Raw genomic sequence first — 21536 nt, 5'->3', positions numbered from 1 at the left:
ATACTGTCTTCCACAGTGGCTGCACCAGTCTGCATTTCCAGCAGCAGTATGGGTGTGTACATTCTTTCTGATTGGTGTTTCAGGTTTCATAGGGTATATTCCTAGAAGTGGGATGGATCATTGGGTCAAATGGCAGTTCCATTTTGAGGAAACTCCATACTGTCTTCCACAGTGGCTGCACCAGTCTGCATTCCCAGCAGCAGTGTGCTAGGGCTCCCTTTTCGCCACATCCTCGCCAGCACTTGTCATTTGTTGATTAATGGTAGCCATTCTGATGGATTTGAGGTGATACCTCATTGTCCTTTTAATATACATCTCTCGGATGATCAATGAGTTTGAGATTTTTTTCATATGTCTCTTAGTCATCTTTATGTCCACTTTGGAGAAGTGTCTATTTTTAAATTAATTGTTGGTCTTCCCCTCCTGCATGCCCCCTACTGGGAATCAAGCCCGCAACCTGGGCATGTGCCCTTGATCGGAATTGAACCTGGGAACCTTCAGTCAGCAAGCTGACGCTCTATCCACTAAGCCAAACCAGCTAGGGCTCCTTATATATTTTGGATATTAACCCTTTATCAGATGTATCATTGCCAAATATGTTCTCCCTCAGGGTGGGGCAATTGCTTCCCCCCAGGCAGAAGCTGCCTCAATGGTAAAGATCTGCAGGAAAAAGATGTCCTCCACTGACTGCGTGAGGGAATGACTCAGCACAGGAAACCGGGGTGTCTGCCTTCTGAGCTCTAAACCCTGAGCCCCCAACCCTGGCTTCTGCTCACACAGCTCCAGTCCACTCTGCCCTCCTTCTGCCTGAGCCCAAACTGAGTGGCTGCATGTGAAATTTTTTTTTTAAAGTACATTTTATTGATTTTTTACAGAGAGGAAGGGAGAAGGATAGAGAGTTAGAAACATCGATGAGAGAGAAACATCGATCAGCTGCCTCCTGCACACCCCCGGATGTGCCTGCAACCAAGGTACATGCCCTTGACCGGAATCGAACCTGGAACCCTTCAGTCTGCAGGCTGATGCTCTATCCACTGAGCCAATCCGGTTAGGGCTGCACGTGAAATTTTATGTGTTGGCCCTTTAAGAGGGTGCCCGCTGTCTCTCCCTGGCAGATAGCATCCCCTGCTTTTCACAGCCAGATGTTACCTGGGCACCGGCCTCAGTTCTGGAGCTCTCTGCTGGGGAGCCCAGCTTGGGGCTTAGACCCCAGAGTTCTCAGTGGCAACCCCCACAGCTGAGATAGCTCTCGGGAACTTCACCTGCGGCCTGTGGGGCCCCCGCCAGCCCTTTCGCGCCTCCGCCCCTCCTACCAGAATCATTGATTGGCTGCCTCCTGCACGCCCCACACTGGGCACGTGTCCTGACTGGGAATTGAACTGTGACCTCTTGGTTTATAGATCGACCCTCAACCATTGAGCCACGTCAGCTGGGCTAGGCTCTCCCTTTTAAAGGAACAAGTGTCAGAGGATTTGTAGACATACAGAGATGGGCAAAAGTAGGTTAAGAATAATAACAAATAGCACAGTAATTAATAAATACTTAATAATACAGAGAATAGACTGTTTAGCGTACTCACAACTATATAGCTACCTTTGCCCACCCCCTGTATTTTAAAACCACCACACCAACAAGAGTTGCAAGAGACAAGGATGCTAATTAAATTATTGAAAACAGGACATGTTTTGGAGGTGAAAATCCACTTAGGACAAGAACAAGTGTTAATTGGAAATTCTGAAAGAGATCAGGAATTTAAATTTACATGGGACCTGAAGTCCTAAATCATTAACGTAGCCTTCCTTGAACTTCCTGCAGTAAAAAACTTCTGAACAAAAGAACTTTTGAAAGAAAACTTCTATTGCTGCTGCTGCAATTAGGAGAATAGATTCAAATATATTTGAATCAAGAATAAGCAATTTAGAGGTCATATCCAATGTTTTAACTTGTATCCTTCCAAGTTAACTTTTCTTTTTTTAAGCCTCTGAATTTTCTGAGTGTTGCAATGCCCCAACGTGACCAAGTGGGTCAAATTCCATCTCCAGTCTTCACATCTTTTTTTTTTCTTTTTCTGAAGGTTTATATTCATCTCTATTCTGTCTGAAAGCAAGATATCATGACCTAATTGCCTAAGAATTTATTTCCAAATAGATGTTGACAAAGTCTGAAATTCTCAGAAAGACAAGACAGATCATATTCATTCCTTTTATTGAAGTTTTTTTTTTTAATTAAAAAACAACAACCATGAAACAACAAACTATGATCCCCAAAGAACTTTCCTTTGTGGCACCTGGGGTATCCAGTCAATCAACAAGCATGTCTTGAACATACGATAAAAATAAGAGGTTCTCTAGGACTCATACATTTGGGAGCTAAACAGAAAACAGATGAGGATAAATACAATAATCACAAAAGTGGGATTGAGAGAGAGGAATGATCTGAGGCTACATCCAGGCAGTTCTATGCGATGAGATGGATTTATGAAGGAAAATGTCCCAGAAAAGATAAGCCTTCCCCTGGAACTTAAATTATATTCTATTTGGGGGGAATTTGGGCAAAGGCTGGGAGATAAGAGAAGAAAGACTGAATGTCTGGGGCTCGATCGTCCGGGGTAGGCCTGAGTATAGTTGGGGATGAGATTGGACGGGTAGGGAGGGGATAGTGATTAAGATGGATTTGAACAAACTGAGCTGCAAAGAGTTTGGTGTGGTTGGAGCAAATCCTTTGCAAGAAATAAATTTTTTTTCCAGTAAACTGCTTCTCAAAACAAGACAAAACAACAACTTTTTCCTATTAATAGACTCTTAGAAAGCTAGATCTGTTCTATGGACCTTGTAGGGAGATGTGGGTTTAAGGTCCTACCTCACCTTCCAGGGCACCATCCAAGCACCATTAAGACTAAAAGTCCCCCCACCCCCAAATAAAAAATAAAAGCCCGGCCTGTGTGGCTCAATGGTTGAGTGTCAACCTATGAACCAAGAGGTCACGGTTCAATTCCCATCAGGGCACATGCCTGGGTTACAGGCTCGATCCCCAGGGTGGGGTGTGCAGGAGGCAGCCGATCAATGATTGTCTGTCATCATTGATGTTTCTATCTCTCTCTCTCCCTCTCCCTTCCTCTCTCTGAAATCAATAAAAACATATTTAAAAAATAAACATTAAAAAAAGACTAAAGACCCACCAACTGTATATGGAGGAAAGGCCAGAGAGAGGCCGGTGACTGACTCACTAACTGACTGATTGATTCATTCATTCAACAAGCTCACAGTGAACGCCTTTGGGTTGGAAAGGCAAGTTGGATTAATGTTCATGGGGTGGGACAAGATGGCAGGCAAGGCTCCATTTATTCAGCATAAGTGTCAGCCCTCTCTCTCTCTCTCTTTCTCTGTGTAGAAAAGTTATTGAAAGACTTTCCACCAGCACGTATTGTGATCCTGCTATGTATGCGTCAGGCACTGTGCTAGGTAGGGGCCCGGGACACTGAAATGACTGAAACATCCTATGGACAATGTGACAACAAACTTAAATAGTTCCTCTCCCGCTTCTGACTTCTGCTTTGCCAAAGGGGGAGCGATTTCTCCTGGAACGGAGAGTACACATGTGCAGCAGGTGAGCCGACTCCTATGTGCTTTCCAGCTGCTGCACCAGCTGTGCCACAATGACAGCGGCCTCCACCTGTCTGACTCCCCCCCCCCCCCCCCCACGTCGGAACCAAGTTATTTTTAGACTCCTGTCTTGGTGGTGGAAGTTCTTGAGCACTGAATTTGGAACCAAATGCAGTCCAGTTTCTGGAAACCATGTCCGAGGTGGCCAGTTCAGCAACAACGGACACAACGTGAAAAAGGCAGCCATCGTCAGGGAACGTCCCAGCTGCTGTCCGTGGAGGAGGCAGGTCTCTCACTCCAGAGGGGATGAGGAACTTGGACACAGCGAGGGACCGACCCAAAGTCATCTGACGACATAGGGGACAAGCCAGGGCTGCTCAAATCTCTTGGCTCTGAACCCACGCTCTCCTTTCGAAGCCAGCCATGACATAACCCTCCAAACCAGTGCAGACTGCGCTCTCCCTCAGCCAGAGGCCTGCTGGCTGCGCGGCTCCTGCACACACACCCTCATGGTTCCTGGTGGTCGACACTCATCACCCTCTGACTTCATTTTCCTCCCCCCTTTGCCGAATGGCTGCTGCCCAGAGCCAACATCTCTTTCCCAAAAAGGGAACGTGCCAGAAGGGATTCTGGAAACGGCCTTGATATCTGTCAGGAGCCAGATGATTCACAGCAATGAACCAACACACATCACAGGGAAGCCTGATCGGATTACCAATTAGCCACCTCCACCTCTGGAAGGTGCTCGGAAGGAGGAGAAAAGGTGGTGTTTAGTTTGGGCAAATACCAAAAGGGCTTTATCTTTCTCATCAAGGCATCAGCACGGCCCATTAGCCCTCCTCCGAGCCATTCCACGGGACTTCTCTCTCCAGATGCTCAGCAAGAGGAAACTTGTTGTGCAAACATTGGGTTATTATGTCTGAGCTACAGAAGCGCCTCTGTGTCAGCGAGAGGGAGAAACTGGCTGACTCGCGTCTGTGTTTAATGATGTCTCTGCTGCCGGGACGTTTTGGAAGCTGCAGGGAAAGCGTTTCCCTGTGAAAAGGAGGCTGACCTGGGATTTACCATCTTACCTTCGCCCGACAGCGTCTCGCCTTGGGTCGGCCCTGGGAGGGACAGGCAGACGTCTCCTCCGTGGACCCAGCAACAAGGGTCCCAGAGAGGGGTCTCTGGACTCCTCTTGAAAATAAGCCCACGCATGAGCAGTGTTCGCCCCAGGGCAGGGAGGGCGGCTGAGCCTGGCCTGTGCTGCCTGGATCTGGTGGGAAAAGGCGGCTGTGCTCAGGGCCTGCCGGAGTCCAAGGTCAGCCCTGTGCCTGGGATTCGAGAGCAGGACCCTTGTTTGGTGCCTGTCCTCTGGAAGTGAAGGAGGGATGAGCAGAGCGGGGCTGCCACTAGCTTATATCATGATTTTGTGAGTCTGGAAAAGGCAGCCCCTTGGGGCTCAAGCAGCCCATAGGGGCCAGGCGAGACGGCGAGGGGCACCTTGCGTGTGTAGCTCAGCCCTGGGCACAGGGTTGGTGATTCCAGCCTCTGCTCCCTCTCCTCCATGCCTTCAGACCAATGCTGGGGCTGCTCAGTGACTCCAGGGGCTCAGGCCAAGGGGAGAAGGAAGCTGGATTCTCTCAGCTGCTTAGAAAGATGGAAGGTGCTTGTTTACCCTCACCTTCCCCATTCTCCAAGGCAAAGGGTCAGGGGTAGAGTTGGCCACCAGTGAAGTAGACGTTTACAAGTACACAAGCACACACACATATACACAGAGGCATGGCGTGCATGAATGAAGACACAAACACTCACATATTTATACAGAGATGTGCACACATACTCACACACATGTATATAGGCATACCCACAAGGCAAGCATGCACCCCACATGCAGGCATGCATGCATGTACATATGTGTGCCACACATGAACAAGGACATACACATCAATGCATACACCTTGTTTGCAGACATGCATGCATACCTGCATAACTACGCACATGCATACACAGGTATGCATGAATGCACAGAAACACACAATGCACCCACATAAGCATGTTAGCATGTGCCTTCATACATGTGCCCTCATCCACACCTTCACTTATATACACCCAACCTACACACTTGAGCTTTCAGGCTGCACTCTTGTCATAGTCATGGCTCTGGCATTCATTCTAGAGATTCACCCTTTATAAGGATGGCTGGGTAAGAGAGAGTGTGTGCTGTGTGTACCTGTGTGTGTGCGCCTGAGTGTGTGTGTGCCTGAGTGTGTGTGTGCCTGAGTGTGTGTGCCTGTGTGTGTGTGTGTGTGTGTGTGTGTGTGTGTGTGTGTGTGGTGTGATTTGTCCTGGACTATACAGCCTCCCAGGGGTGCCCTTGCTGCTGTCATGTGGTAGCCAGTGTTTGGCTCATTTGTATCAAAACTGAGAAAGCACCACTGCCCTGCAAGTGTAAAGGGAGGGGATTGCAACAGAAGGGCTCTGTCTCTGAAATGGTTTGTAAGTGACAACCATGTCTTGGGGGAAAAGAGAGAGAGCGTTGGAGGGAGGAATGGAACTTAATTCTGCCCATTTCAGCCTTAAGCAGGGAAGCTGTAAACACAATGGAGTTATGTGTTTAATTGTGGACCTATGTGTTTAATTTATGCTTATAAGATGTCAAGTATACATGCTCGGAGGGGTGTGGAGGGGGGGGCGAGGACAAGGGCGAGGGCAAGGCAGAGGGAGAGGAGGAGGGAGAGAGAGAAAGGGAGAGAGGGGGGGGGGGAGAAGAGAGAGAGAGAGAGAGAGAGAGAGAGAGAGTTAAATAGAGGCATCCGTCTCTGGGCGAGCATGAGCTGACAATGGTGAGAATGAAAGACGTGGTAGCTGTTGTTGCCTTGGTGGCTCTCAGTCCCCACATGCCTCAGAGTGTCTCCCGCATCCCTGAGTGTGATTCTGCTGTTAACAGATGCTTTTTTCACATTGTCTGCCGCCCAAGCACACACCACCTCCTTCATCTGGTGCTCAACCGGGGAAAGCAGCCCAAGGCTGCGAAGAGGGAGGGAGAGCTGGCTGGGCTGCAATTTCTAGAAAATGGCTTGTCTGTCTCCAGCCTGGCACCTCCCACTGGGATTTTCAGGGGCAATTTGGACTCGAAGCAATTTTAGCTTTATGAGCTGCTTTTAGATCAAAGCCCTGTGGAAGCGGTTACTGTACTGTCTTTGCATTGTTGCTCTTGTAGAAGCATCTTAGTCTCTGAAACTGTCAGCTCTTAAGAGTGAGAACTAAGTCACAGAGGGTGTGGCCTGGCCCTACCTCACCCTTCAATAGAAATTGGAGTCCTTCTCTCTCTGTGCACAGGCCTTGGCTCTGCCCTGGGCGGAGGCTGCCTTCTCCCGGGGTCTACCCCTCCCCCAGCTCCCCCCCACCCCCAGCATCACCAGGCTCCCTGGCCCCCCAGGGGGTTATGGCTTGGGGCTGAGTCCGTCTGGTAGACCCAGTAGCATGTCTCCCTGAGGAGTGCAGGGAGCTGTGTTGTTGCACGCTGCCGCCAGGCGTGAGGAGAGTGTAGGGCAGCTTGGCAGTACGTGCTGGTGCAGCAAACCCCTAAACATGTACTGACTCTAGGAAAACGTGGTGAACATGAATCTCACTGACATTTTGGAAACACGGCCGATTCCCCCTTTCCATGGGGTGGTGTTCAGACGGCTTACATCACAGTTGCCTGGTGGCCCTGCAAGATGGTTAAAATGAGCCCGAAGCCACAGACAAGCCAAGCTGGGGGCATCCAGGCCCCACTGGGGTGATTACCTTGTCCTTCTGCTAGGAGTGCGCCCCTGGAACGGCTCACATTCAGGGGGCCTGCGGGGCTGCTGTGGCCTGACGTCCTCAGGCCATCCGGGCCCCTCTGGCCCTCTGGACTTTTTCTTCCCTCGATCAGGGACAGTGGTGGGGTCACCTTCTCTGCTGCGGCGTCTCCATCTTCAAAAGCACAAGGAGAACAAGCATGAGTGAGAGAACTTTTGAGTCAGCAAGAAGGAGAGGCAACCTCTTTTCTAACCTGGTTGATGGCCCCTAGTGTGCAGGTTGGTTTATTCCCCTTGTTCTCGAGTTTGTCCCTCTTCCAGCCCTGCTAAGGGGCAGAAGCCAGGTAACTCCCCTGGCCAAGATGAAGTTCCTCTTGGCTCGAAGAGTGGCCTTTCTTCAGGAACGGGGAGGATCTGAACTGTGGTGCTTGTTATTCTTGCTCTACTGATGGCCTCCTGATACCCAGGAAAGACCAGAGAGCCTGCAGGGTCCTCCCAGCCCCGAGTCTGCTGGTTCTTACTGGAGGAAGCCCTGTTTTAGAACTCATGGGGTCATTCATTGGCTATGAGGTCCAACCACAAAGCAATTTCCCTAAGCCAAACCAACGCTCACATGGCTCCTCAAGGTCGTAGGGTACAAAGTAGCACCTCCCGAGGGTAGGTAGAGGGCAATGGGGTTGATGACAATGGCCCACCTCTGTTCTTTCTCTAACTCTCTCTTAAAACTAGAAGGGATTGCTCTAAGTCTTTAAAAAATATTTTTACTGATTTTAGAGAGGGGAAGGGAGAGGGAGAGAGAAACATTGATCAGCTGCCTTCTGCATGTTCCCTAGCCTGCAACCTGGGCTTGTTCTGTGACCAGGAATTAAACTGGCAACCTCCCAGTGCATGGGGCAATGCTCAATCAACTGAGCCACACCGGTCAGGGCCCAGGTAATCCAAGTTATGGAGACCTTGTCTTAATCTCATTCCGTGAGCGTGGTCTTTATTTCATGTTCAACACGCTGCTGCGTGTGTGTAAAAGCTGGCTTCCCACACAGTCGCCAAGTATCAAAAGCTACTTGTTCAATGCAAAGGGCAAAAGGGCATCTTTACGATGGAGAAATCTAGCCTCCTTCGATCAAATGATAAAATTTAACATCACCTGTAATGGGACAAGCTATAACAAATGAAGTAAGTGCAAAGGGATATTTTGTGTCCCTTGGTGTGATACCCTGAGGAGGACACATCACCTGCTATTCTTGCCAAAAACGTTTGACCAGAATCTAATCACAAGGAGGCAGACACATCTAAATTGAGGGCCATTCTGTAAGGCAACCAGCCTATTCTCTTCAAAAATGCCCATGTCAATGGGCTTGGAAGACAACCCCAAGCTCTGGGTGAAAATGCAACAAGGTATTAGGGACGTCTTAGGCTGGCTTCCCCCTGGCAGGGGGTCAGAGGAGGGACAAGCTCCAGACACTCGGTCCTGCTGGACATGGCAGCTCAAAACAAGGGGAGGGCGGTGCGAGGTGAGCCATGCCCAAGACACATGTCACCGGCGTTGCCGTGGCTCGGGCTGTGCACCTAAAGGCGTGGCCCGCCGCTGGAAAGCTCCTTTCTCACCTGTTTGCAGACAGCAACCCTTGCCCATATTTGATTTTTTTTTAAAGAAAACTTTATAGTCTTTAGGATGATTGACTCTCACTTAACAGATAGAATAAATAAGCCCCTGCCCCAATAATTAAAGGAAATTCTCAAAACCAAAATGTCTCAAGAAGGTCCTGGCCTGGGTCCGTCATTCTGTTTATTCTAAAAAGCAGCGAGTGCAGTGTAACGAGTAAGAGGAACGGAGGTCCTGGCACCAGAAGGCCAGGCTCCAATCCCAGCTGGGCCACTGAGAGTTGTGTGGCCCCAAACAAATGGCTTATCTCTCAGGGCTCCCGTGTTCTAATCTGTGAAAGGAGGGGAGGGTTGCTGTAAGGAGGAAATGAGATACGATGTGTTAAAAATTAAGGACAGCGCCTGGCACAGAGGAATTCAGAACGCCTGAAATATTAATGCCCACCCTCTACTCCCGATGGCCACTAGTCGGAGATCACCTGGCACTTGTGATGCTGCCATCAGGCACTTGCTCTCTGGAAAGGAGGCTCATGTTTCTGAGAAGGGGGAGCGTTCTAAATACGGCCCGTTACTTCCCACCTATCCAACACATGCAAGTACACACCCATGTGTGTAATTCCAAACGTTCATAGGATGTATTGAAAGATCGGAGTGAAGGTTTTTGTTATTGATATTATGGACTTCTTAATGAGTAACTACATATTCCTAAACAGATTAGAAATGAAATTGTATTGGTTAAAAGCATAGGATAAACCATAGAGCATACAGCAAAGTTTTAATCAGTTTGGTGCTGTTTTATATCTGTGACCAGAGATTATTAAGTATTAGTAGGGGGATGATCTAATGAGCAACTGATGAGCTAGGCACCAGGTTGGTACTGCTGCATGTTGGTTAAGGCAGCTGCTGGCCGAACAAAAGCCGCCGTCCAGTGGCCACCTCCCTCCCAGCCTCCTTCTCCATGGCTGAGGACCCTTGTGGGCCTCGCCTGGCTTCCCTCTGGCTGAGATGCCTGGGGATGCTGGAGAGTGGGAGTAGCTACCTTGAGGTGAGAGTGTGGCCCTGCCCATGTCCCCTGGGAGATGGACTGTGAACTCCGCCAGCCTTTCTGAGGACGCATGCTTCAGGGGAGGCCTCCGGGGAGGACTGGGCTCTTCTGTTTCTGGTCCTGACTCAGCATGCGCAGCACCTGGGAGACGAGGAGGAAGCCAAGTTGTGGTGAACGCCCGTGGTTTTTGCCAGCTGCCTCTTTTTGGAGGGACCCATCTCTTCCCTGCTTGCACCATGTGGTTTGGGTGGAGCTGTGTCCATTCCCTGCATCCATGGTTGGGCACGGGGCTGAAGCCTGGCTAAGGAGAGCACCTCATAGCCTTAGCCATAGTGACTGGGGGTCCAGGGCACGTAACTCAATCAGAGGCCATTCTAGTACTTTTGCAAGAGTGTGTAGAGGCATAGCCTTTATTTTTTTATTTTTTTAAACAGCACTGTGCAGTTTTAGTAACCATTCAAGTATAGTAGCATCTGGTAACATCAGGACAGAATTGGGATTTAAAAGTGTTTTCACAGAGCCAATACAGTACTAGCCATTGACCCAGCACACCAAGTGTACCGAAGTAGAAAAGATACAAGAAAAATAGCTACATTAGAAAGGCCTCAACACTAGAAAAAGAGTAAAACACTTTCAGTTTCTCCTCTTTATCCCCTAAAACAACATCATACAGTCTGGATCTACCTATGGTCCTACATCAGCTTCCTTTTGAGTGGGGTTAACAGGTAGGAGGCCATCTTTACCTCCACATGGGGACAGCCTGCTTGCGAGGGAAGGCTAACAGAGATGAGAGAGTCAGACAAATAGCGCCCAGATGACAATTTCTGAGGCCCGGATCCACCTGAGCCTGGAGTTTGCTCATCCTGGCACTACCCAACTCCATGAGTGAATACATTTCTTTTTTTTTGCTTAAGACAGTTTGAGTTAGGTTTCTGAAACTTGTTCCTGGCCGGCCTGAGCTCCCTCAGGAGCACCCACCCACAGGGGACCTACCTCTTCTGTGCACTTTCTCCTTTGAGGGGTGCTGGGTGTGGAAATGAATCTCCACTGGGAAGACGAGGAGCTCTGCTGGGGGCTCTCTGGCTTTAAATCGACTCCTCAGGGGGTCCAGGACTCCGGGTGGTTCTTGGGAGATAGGAGGTAATTTCAAGGTCTTTGAAGCCTGGAGAAAATTAAAAAACAAAACAAAGACCAACATGGCAGGCATTCAAACCCGGCTGCCTGCAGGGGACAAATGGCATTGATCTCACTGGATCTCTAGCACCAAGAGCTGCTGGTGGGCCCCCACGGCTGAGAAGTAAAGCTAACCAACCTGAGACCCGGGAATCTGACTAGAGTGGGAACTCAGCTCTGCCCTTGTTAATCCAGCCTCTGACTCTTCTCAGAAGTGTCAACGTGATCAATTCAAGAGCCTTTGAGAGGAAAGATAGTCTTTCCTTCTCTTGCAACTGGGGGAACTGAGCCAGATTTAAAAGATATAGCTGAGATTTCTAAGTATGGAGAGGGAGAAATCTCAAAGATGGGAGAAAATCAAGGAGCAGAACATTAGTTATGCAACCATTTAGGTAAGAAAGAGCAGAAAAGAGGAATACACATTTGTGGTTGCTTACCTTACACAACCTCTCTAAGCCTCAATTTCTTCCTCTGTAAAATGGGAGTAATCATACTATCGACCTCAAAAAATTGCCATGAGGATTAAATGAGCTAGTGATGTGTAGTTACAATAGTGTTTAGAATTGGGCTCACTTCTATATTTCTTTGAGAGTAGACTTGTCTCTCATTAGACTTTAATACTCCATCTCGCCACTAGCAGAAAATCTATGTATCTCTATTCTTCTGTAATATGAGCTTAGCTAAAAAGAATCACTGTCTGTCAGAATCAGCCACAACTTTAGCCCAGTTTTTGTGGCCAAAAAAAAACAACCAACCCCAAAATGGTGTGTGTGTGTGTGTGTGTGTGTGTGTGTGTGTGTGTGTGTACAGAGTCAGAAACCCCAGGAGTGGTACTTAGAGTCTCCTGTTTCCAATTATTCAGAAGTTGCCGAAAATTTCTCCTTTTAGTTGCAGCTTTTAACAGGAGAACTTGGCTCTATGAAATGTATATGTGTGCTGGGTTTCGGGGAGTTCAGTTTCACAGGAGGAAAAATAAAAACGTTCCTCACTTTTTCAATGCTCAAAAAGAGAAAAACGATCAGAAACACACGTAGGCATCCTACATGTTTAGAGTTGAATAAGGAAGGAAATTCAACTCAATATATGCAGAGTTAATATTTATAATTTGGAGACAGTAAGAAAATGATTGATCAAATGCATGCACGCACATAGGATCCTTATGTTCCTGGAGACCTTCACTGCCCTGGTGCCAGCTGCCCACCAACTGCCCCTTTCTGAATACTGACCTTGTGCATTCTGTGTGACAAGGTTTGCATTGAGAAATCTACGTGGAAACTCAAATGATTTGTGTGAGGTAGGGCTGACAAGCCAAGCTTTAATTTCTTTATTCTAATTAAAAATTTACAGTTTCAATGTAGTGGAAAATATTGCTCTCCTCTGTATGCGGTGCCAGCTGCCCACCAACTGCCCCTTTCTGAATACTGACCTTGTGCATTCTGTGTGACAAGGTTTGCATTGAGAAATCTACGTGGAAACTCAAATGATTTGTGTGAGGTAGGGCTGACAAGCCAAGCCTTAATTTCTTTATTCTAATTAAAAATTTACAGTTTCAATGTAGTGGAAAATATTGCTCTCCTCTGTAAACCATGTGCGTGGGTTGAGGGAAGGGACTCCTGTCTGCTGGGCTGGTTCAGTTCTGGGATGACCTGGTATGAGATTGGGGACGTGCCTCAGGCCTGTGGGGACTCTTGCAGGTCACGCCTGCTGCTTCCTCCTGGGAAGACAGAAGCCCTGCTCGGGTGGTTGGAAAGGTTAAGGTCAGGACACAGGAACTCAGAGAAAATCCTGCATAGACTGAAAACAGCCTCCCTCATTGGCACCAGAACCACCTGGAGTGCCCGTGGCTCCTCGAGGGCCACTTCAGATGACACGAGTCTCCACAATTAACTGCCCTTCCCAGTCGGACACAAGATACTTTCACCAAAACACATCACGTCCTTTCTTCCTTGCATTAAGCATATGAGGTTGGCAATATTATCCATCATGCAGACAAGGTCACTGAAACTTAGAGGGGGGGTGACCTGCTAAGTTCACACAGCTGCTTTGGGGCAGAGCATTCTGGGTCCCCTGTGGGTTCCCACTCAGCATAGGTGCCTCCAAACTACCCCAAACCCAAATAGAATTGCAAGGCAGGACCAGGCCAGAGACAGCGAAGGACATCGATAAGGAAGAAAGTGTCCTTGACTCCTGAAGGGACTGATAAACCTGTAAATTTACTCTACATTTTCAAAGGTGACAGACCCTCCACTATGCAAAACCATTGCTGGATTTGAGATCTCTAGCATTTTCTGTTTCAAGTGGATCTATTGCTTACAAATTCAAATTCTGTCCTTTTTTTAAAAAAATATTTTTATTGATTTCAGAGAGGAAGGGAGAGGGAGAGAGAGATTGAACATCAATGATGAGAGAGAATCATTGATCGGCTGCCTCCTGCATGCCCCACACTGGGGATTGAGCTTGCAACCGGGTATGTGCCCTGATCGGGAATCGAGCCATGACCTCTTGGTTCATAGGTCGATGCTCAACCACTGAGCCATGCTGGCTGGGCTCAAATTCTGTCCTTACTCATTCACAGATAACCCCCAGCCCCTTAGTAGAACAAAGGATTCTGTTGCCACTAGAGAGTGCAGTAACATCAAATGCTTTAAGGTACAATTAGGGGCAGCTAAAATTCCTTGGACTTCACTATTTTCAACATTTATCACTACAGCTTTTTTCCAGCTCCACATGGTGAGGTCAGAGTGGGTAGGGCCAGTTCTCTGTTTGAGATATCCCTTTGGGTCACCTTGTTCCGAAATGGAGATGAATCTTTTAAGTGCATGCTTGCATGGGCACAGACACACACACACACACAAACACACACACACACACACACACAGACACACACACACAGACACACAGACACACACACACACACAGACACAGACACACACACACAGACACACACACACAGACACACACACACACAGACACACAACCTTTTTCTTCTTCAGCTCCCCAGGTGTGTGTTTTTCTGAGTCAGTGGCAGAGGCCACAGGAGGGAAAACACATCTTTCAGCAGGAGGCTCCTGTGACAAGTGGCTGCCGCCGCCCACGTGGAGTTTCATGTTCCCTTGTTTGTCTGTAGAAACAGGATGGGAATGAGAATTTATTAGTTGCAGGTATGGGGAGGGACAAATTGGCTTTCAACTGCTATCATTTTGGGGTTAATGGGAAGAGGCAAAGAGAATGCTGGAGCACTGAGACAGCCATGGCTTTGGATGGGATGGGTTCAGGGAGCCCTCATCTCATAATCTGGTTGGGGTCTTGCTGGCTGAGTGAGGTGATAGAGAGAATGGTAATAATAATAATAATTGTTGATATATATTGGGTGCTAAATATGGAACAAGAATTGCGCAAAGTATTTTACATACATTAACTCAATCCCCACAGTAGACTTATGGAGGTATTATCATTATCCCCAATCTTCAGATGAGGAAACTGAGCCTCAGAAGGATTAAATAACATGCCCAAGATCATAGCTAGAAAAGGAGGGGTGGGTAATTTGAACCCAGGCAGTCTGATTGCAGAATGTTGGCCATTGAGTTCTAGACAAAGAGCCTGTCAGTCTCATTCCCACCTCCAATTGAACTTTGGCTGTTATTACTATTATTATTAAATTTGTTTTTATTGATTTTAGAGAGAGAGGAAGGGAAAAGGAGAGAGATAGAAACATCAATGAGATAATCATCAGCATTGATTGGCTGCCTCCTGCATGTCCCCACTGGGGATCGAGCCTGCAACCCAGGCATGTACCCTGACCGGGAATTGAATTGGTGACCTCCTGGTGCATAGGTCGACGCTCAACCACTGAGCCACATCGACCAGGCTTGACTGTTATTTCTTTTTTTTTAAAAATTTTTTATTATTGAAAGTATTACATATATCCCCTTTCCCCCCACTGACCCCCTTTTCCCTGCCCCTTGACTGTTATTTTCTAAGGTGAGTGGCATGAGGAAGTGACACTCAGCTGGCCTCAGTGTTCTCAAGCGAACTCTGCATGATTAGGTTCACTCAGATTTACAAGCAAGACATTTGGCTTCTTACCGCTGAGATCTGCCTCCCAATTGGGGAAGGAGTTGCCATAGAATGTAATGTGGGGTTTGTCACTCATGAGCCAAGGGTGATCAATGTGGGCATGCTCAAAGGCCCTCCTGGAGGTTTGCTGTGTTTTTTCATTGTGGTTTTCTTTTGAAACCTGCATACGATGGTGGTTCTCTATCGACGTGTCCTAGGGAGAGACAGACACACATTTCTGTCAACAGGCTTTGTAAAGGAGCAGAGCAGGCTCCTGTAACAGTCAGAACTTGTGGCTAGACTTGTGGTTCCAAGGAAGAAATCTCCCCTGTAGCTGGGGAAGAAAAACATGGTTATAAAAGCAAGATCTCTAATGCTGTTTGTTACAATAAGACATTTTATTATGGATGAGAGAAAGAATGACATTTAACCATGCTTGACATTTGACCTATAGCATTCTTCTCCTTCTCTTTCTCCTCCTCCTTCTTCTTTTCTATGCAAAATAATGTCTGTCTTTCTGCATCACTGGGTAGTGGTGCTCATCAGAATTTCCTAATAACATAAAGACAAAGGCAAGTCTATATATTTGATCAGATGTCAAAGGAATGGGAGGTGGACTATTAGGTGACCCTTAGTTGTAGCTTCTGCTGGCTTTTTGCTGTATGCTGTTCACCAATATGAGGCAGGTGGACTTTTGTGAGAGGATAGTATTTGGTGGCTAGAACCTCGTTAGAGCATTTCTTCTTGAATGAAATACACAACAGATAAGGGAGTAGGGGAGGTAATACAGAGAAGCTACTCTTTGCAGCTCAGAAGGAAGCCCATGTATGCATTCAAGAAGCCCATGTTATCCTCTAGCTGTGGGTAGCAGCTAATGTGGTCATCCAGAATAAACACTGGACCACGGCAGCGTTTTCCTGTTACAGCTCCAAAAACTTCGGATAAGGATTCACCAGATCCAAAGGCTCCAGAAAAAATGAATGGAAACAGTTCTAGAGGCAAGAGCTCCCACCCAGCATCTTCTAAATTTCTTCCACTGGTTGATATACTGTAAGAGACTATTGATAACTAAGTTCCCATCATTGTTGCGTATCCTTGCCCACATGTCCCATAGCTAGCTCACTCTCAGAGGGTTGGTGTAAGGCCCAAAGACTGGGGTGAGACCTTGAGAAAATACAAAGAAGTTCATCAGTCATGTGAGAATGGGTGACAGCATGTTGGAAAGCCATGTAAAAGCACCACTACCTTCGGATTTCCATCTATACCCACAGGGTCTTGATAGAAGATGCACAGTCCCTTGTAGGTAAAAAATTTGCCTGACGACTTCCATGAGTGAGACCAGGGGAAAGCTTGGAGTGGGCAGGATGTGTGGATAGGACACAGCAGGGGAATGGCCAAGATCCCCACCTTTACCTACCTGGGCTACAAGACTCCATGTTTGGGGGAACAAGTGGGGCATGCCAACAGTGCAAAAATAAATAAATAAAAATAAAAATAAAAATGAAATAGCAGTATCATTGACTTTATCCACCATGAAATTCCTCTTTCCTCTCCACTTCCATTATGTGGCATTCTCCCCCTTGCCTGTTCTCATTGGCATCTGACACATTTATTCAAGTCAAACACATTTATTTAAGATAGTTGCATGTGTTGTCTATGTTGCTCTGAACCAGTCATTTTGTATATACACACACACACACACACACACACACACACGGGCCTTACACTTCAGAAAGCATTTTTACATTTTAACCCATTTAATTCTCAGTAACCTTGTGAGATATGTATGATGACAGCTCCATTTCCCAGAATAGGTCATTCAGGCTCAAAATTAATTAAAATTCCTGGACAGGCTCACCACAACTAGGAAGACATAGGACTTGAACCAAGACTTTTCCAATTCTGCGGCCAAGAGCTTTTTTTTTTTTTCTTCTAGAGACTACAGCTAGATGAGGTGAACAGTCTAGGAAAGATCTGTGATTAAATAAGTTTGGAAACCCATGAGTTAAAGTTAAACTGGCTACTTCACCTATAGAACTTCTCAAAAATGGTCCATAGTTAAGTGTGCACTGTGCCTCTCCACGAGGAGAAGATGGTATGCAGCATTTCCCAAATATATTTGGCCATGAAACCCTTTTTATTTTTCATGGAGTATCTGGCAATGGTAGGGCTCTACAGGTGACACTTTGGGAAACAGCGGTCAATAGGTTCAAAGGACTCTTCTCTGGAGGACCCCAAGAAATGGCGAAGGGAGGGTGCATTCCTCTGAGGTCAAGAAGAGCAATGACAGAGGGGAGTCCATTAGAAATGGTACCTCTGCCTGGGTTTCATCTTCCTACCAGGGCTGCTTCCTGAGTGGCGGCAAGTGAGTCCCCTGATGGCTGTGGTTCTTGGCAACTGAGCCGTGGTCCCTGGGTCCACCAGCCCCAGCTTCCCATTCATCGAGCCCTACCGACCCACAAAGGTGAACTGTAGGTCAGTTTTGTAACACTGGGGATTGACATAGTCTTGTTTGCTGCCTGTCTTCTTGGTTTTCTGAGCAAAAGTGTTGATCAAGGCCCTTGTTGCTCCTGCCTCATTTCTGCTAGTGCCAGCCAGGTTTGAGGAACAGAACTGCCCTTCCTCAAGGGTTGAGTCTTCCTTTCTGGGACTCAGTTTCCTCCTCTGTATAATGGGGATACTGATTTCTTGCCCTCACTTCTTTGCAGAGTTGTAGGGAGCTCAAATCAGATCATGAATGTGACCAAGCCCTCTGTAAACTGCGAGGGACTAGTGAATGACAGGGGTGTGATTATGGTAGAGGGACCTGCAGCCCTGCTCTGTTGTCGTTGAGACACTGGGTCTGAAGCCCTTGATTTCCTGGCTGTCTGCTGGTTGTTTACTTGTGGAAAAACCTCTGCCAAGAGCACTGTGGTGGGTTGGCTGTTTAGCTCTCCAAACTTACCCTGTCTGCACAACCCTCAGGAAGAATCTGAGTCAACAGATGACTCTGGCATGGTTAACGAATCTTTCATCAATGGTTTAAAGGGTCCTGCAGCTATTTTCACCACTTACTCAAAGTAGATTTATTGCTGAAACAGTCTGGCAAACCTTTGTATGGAGCTGCTTTCGTAACACCTCCACTCTCCGCATGCAGCTGGGTGGAACAATGTGGGGTTGTCTTTCAACCAGGGGCTCTGGAAGCCTTCAGAATCTCTGTGTGTGTTGGGGCGCTGGACTTCTGGAGGCTCCCAGCCAGCTTCACCTTCCCTCTATCCTCTCCAACCTTCGTCATGCCCATCCTTGCTGCTGTTGGGTCCAGAGCCCATGCCCACTTGTGGGGCTACTCCCTCCCTACAGCTCTCCTGCCTCTGCCCATGGGCTCCTAAGGCTACTTTGGGGCTGAGCTGATGCTGAGAGTGTTGGTGGAACAGATACAGACTCAGGCTCAGGTTCAGAGGGGTCTACTCAGGTTTTTGTGGCCCAGCGAAGCCTGAGGAGCCCTGGGGGCCCCTCAATCTGAGGAGGCCCAAGGCCACATTAGGCCTGCCCCCAAGAAGACCTCAACTCCTTACAGTGTGGCACTAAAGACCGTTTTGTGTGTTCGACAATGATCCTTTGGGGTTAAGCCCAAAGGACTTATTTTTTCAAGTCCATCCTTCCTGGTCATGTTAACCTAGAACCACATTTCTGAGGGTAAAGGAAGTAAAACTTGGGGCAAATGGCTACACCCCTATGTCAGACTCTAAATTGGGGGAGGGGATATTGTGGGTCAATGGATATAAAGAGGCATTCTTCCCTTTGGCTGTCTCCCTGGTGATTTTGATTATATGACTCAATCTATGTGAGGGAAACCAAGATTCTTCTCAGTAAACATCAGCGCTGGCTCATTTGTTTATGCTTTAGTAGAAACAGGTTTGTAAGGAAAGTATCAGAAGGTTCAGTTTTGAGAGGAGAGCACAAAACTTGGTCTCTCTATATTTCAAATATGGATTCAGATTACCCGAATAATGTGAATTGTGGTAGCAATTTAGAGCTCTTAGAAAGCTTTTTTTTTTTTTTTTACCTTCTTTCCTGTGATTTTTTCACAACAACCCAGAGAGGGTGGAATGCATATACTGTTGCTCGCATTTTGCAGATGAGCAAACTAAGGATGCAGGGAGCATAAATGACTTAGTCAACATCACATTGTTGGGGGATCTGAGATTTGTAGCCAGGACTTTTGCTACTTTTCCAAATAGAGTATCTGGCAAAGAGAGAGAGGCCAAGGAGGAAATGACGTTAAAACCAATAAAACCGTCAGTCAAGGTTCAAGTTACAGGCCGAATTGTTCTTATTTCTTAACAAATTGACTTTTGGTCCTGTGATCATGGGCAATTGGGCAATTGGGCATTGCGGTTAATTAGTAACTATGTTTTAAAAATACAAGCTGGGGAGGTCTATAACATTTCTTGAGCACTTACTATGTGCCAGATACTGCATTATCCCCTTTAACTCCCACACCTAATCCTGTGAGGTAAAGGTAGGAATGGTCATCTCCATTTTATACATGAGGAAAACTGAGGCCCAGAGAGGTCAGATGGCTTGGAATCTGGTTCTAATAGCCAACATATTTAATCACTTATTTTATGTTGTCTCATTGTTTTCTGCCTGATTGTATCTTCCTTAATGGACAATGTTCAAACCCAAGACTAGTGTTGTTATCTCTAAGACCTCTAATTGAGTGACCATTATTTCTACCAATAACTACTCGTCAGGATACACCAAGCATCCTGTGCTGCTCCAAAAACAGTCACCTTAATGTACCAAAGAATGTGAGGCCACACCTTGCAGGTGTACCTCCAAATACCATCTCCTGCCTGTCTTCCCTCCATTTTGGATTCTACAAGGTACATGTTGATCATATGGTCTCAAATATTTGGATTTTTAACACCTTAAAATGGAGTTTCCCAAAATAAGGTCTAGGGATTTTGAGTTTCATTGTCCTCATCTGTAAAATGAGGGTGTTAGTTAGTCTAGATCAGCACTGTCTGTACTTTCTGCAATGATAGAATATTCTATATGTGTTGTCCAATATAGTAACCATTGGTTTCATGTGGCTTCTGAGCCCTTGAAATGTCGGTAGTGCAACTGTGAAACTGAGTTTTAAAATTTTAGTTTAACTAATTTACATCTAAATAGCCACAGGTAGCTAATGGCTACTGTATTGGACAGTGCAGGTCTAGACTCTAGATTTTAGATGATTTCTTAAGTCTGTTCCATCTAACATTCCTTAATCTGGTGGTTTTGTGGCAATATCCTAAGAAAGAGTACAGGCTTTGGAGGCAGAATTCTCTATTGCAATGACTGTTCTTTCTCTTGCTAGGTGTATATCTTGAGCAAGTCACTTAACCTCTTTGAGTTTCTATTTGCTCATCTCTGTAATGAACATAATAAGACTTACCTCATGACTGGACTGGAAATTACTGTGAGCTGTCCCTAATCTGTTCAGTACTATAGGGATTTTACTTGTCAATATTATTCTTGAGAACTTGAACTATTAAAAGAGCCAGAAGTTGCCTTTGCTAAGGGAGATGGGAAAGATAACTGGATAGCACTAATGGACAAAGAATAGGGCCTTGGCTAGTACTAGAGTTTGTGAGAAAAGACAAGGCAAGAAGAAAAGCCTACCACAAAGTTAATGTTTCTGAAATTAAAAAGAAAATGTCCACAAATAATGGTAATGCCTAACCAATCCCTGTCCTTGGAAAAGGATCTGCTCTGGATAAGTTGAGAATCTAGTTTAGCAAATGAGTGGAGAAGAAAATGGCAGGTTCTCAGAGCCTCGTGCCATTAACTATCCCCGCTATACATCTCCCTTGAGTTTTGATTCCAGCACCAGGGAATTTGTTCATAACCTGATCCCCATGTAATTCATCTACAGGAAATATGCTGGTCAGGCAATTGTACTTCTCTTTGTAAACTAATACTCTAGCCTATACGTCAGTCTCTATGCACTTTGTTAATATGCATCGACTTCACTGAGACCAGTTGATTCAGGGGCACAACCGGGGGCACTGAAGAGATTGAGTTTCTGGGCCATCCATGTCTTGGGAATGGTGAACTCACCCAGGTAATGCTCCTGTGTTGGACCTTCTTCCCTTCCCCAGATGGCAGCCCACTTTGCCACTGCATTAAGCCCTCTTTCTTCAAAAACTCTACTATCTTCAGTTAATATTCTTAGACTTTGATGGCCTAGGATGTAAAAACACTGAACAATGGACTGCAATATTTCCATTTTGGGGGTGGATCACCATTGTACACCTAAGA

At 46.7% G+C, this 21536-nt stretch overlaps 1 protein-coding gene across 5 annotated transcripts in view; it reads right to left on the bottom strand.

Moving 5' to 3' along the window:
* The window catches only part of KIAA2012 (KIAA2012 ortholog), a 92170-nt gene that overhangs the window by 59054 nt on the left and 11580 nt on the right, over positions 1 to 21536 (bottom strand). For all 5 annotated transcript variants that reach the window (XM_014528828.1, XM_014528830.1, XM_014528835.1 and 2 more), the window contains exons 3-7: positions 15279 to 15462; positions 14171 to 14313; positions 11013 to 11181; positions 10014 to 10160; positions 7377 to 7547 (exon numbers count right to left, since the gene is read on the bottom strand). In XM_014528828.1, coding sequence (XP_014384314.1) covers positions 7377 to 7547; positions 10014 to 10160; positions 11013 to 11181; positions 14171 to 14313; positions 15279 to 15462 — 814 coding nt within the window. The remainder of the gene's footprint in view (positions 1 to 7376; positions 7548 to 10013; positions 10161 to 11012; positions 11182 to 14170; positions 14314 to 15278; positions 15463 to 21536) is intronic.

This window comes from Myotis brandtii, unplaced genomic scaffold, assembly GCF_000412655.1.
Source record: "Myotis brandtii unplaced genomic scaffold, ASM41265v1 scaffold1162, whole genome shotgun sequence".
NCBI classification, from domain to species: Eukaryota; Metazoa; Chordata; class Mammalia; order Chiroptera; family Vespertilionidae; genus Myotis; species Myotis brandtii.
Note: the sequence above shows the minus strand (reverse complement) of the source record. Positions and strands in the feature narration are given on the sequence as shown.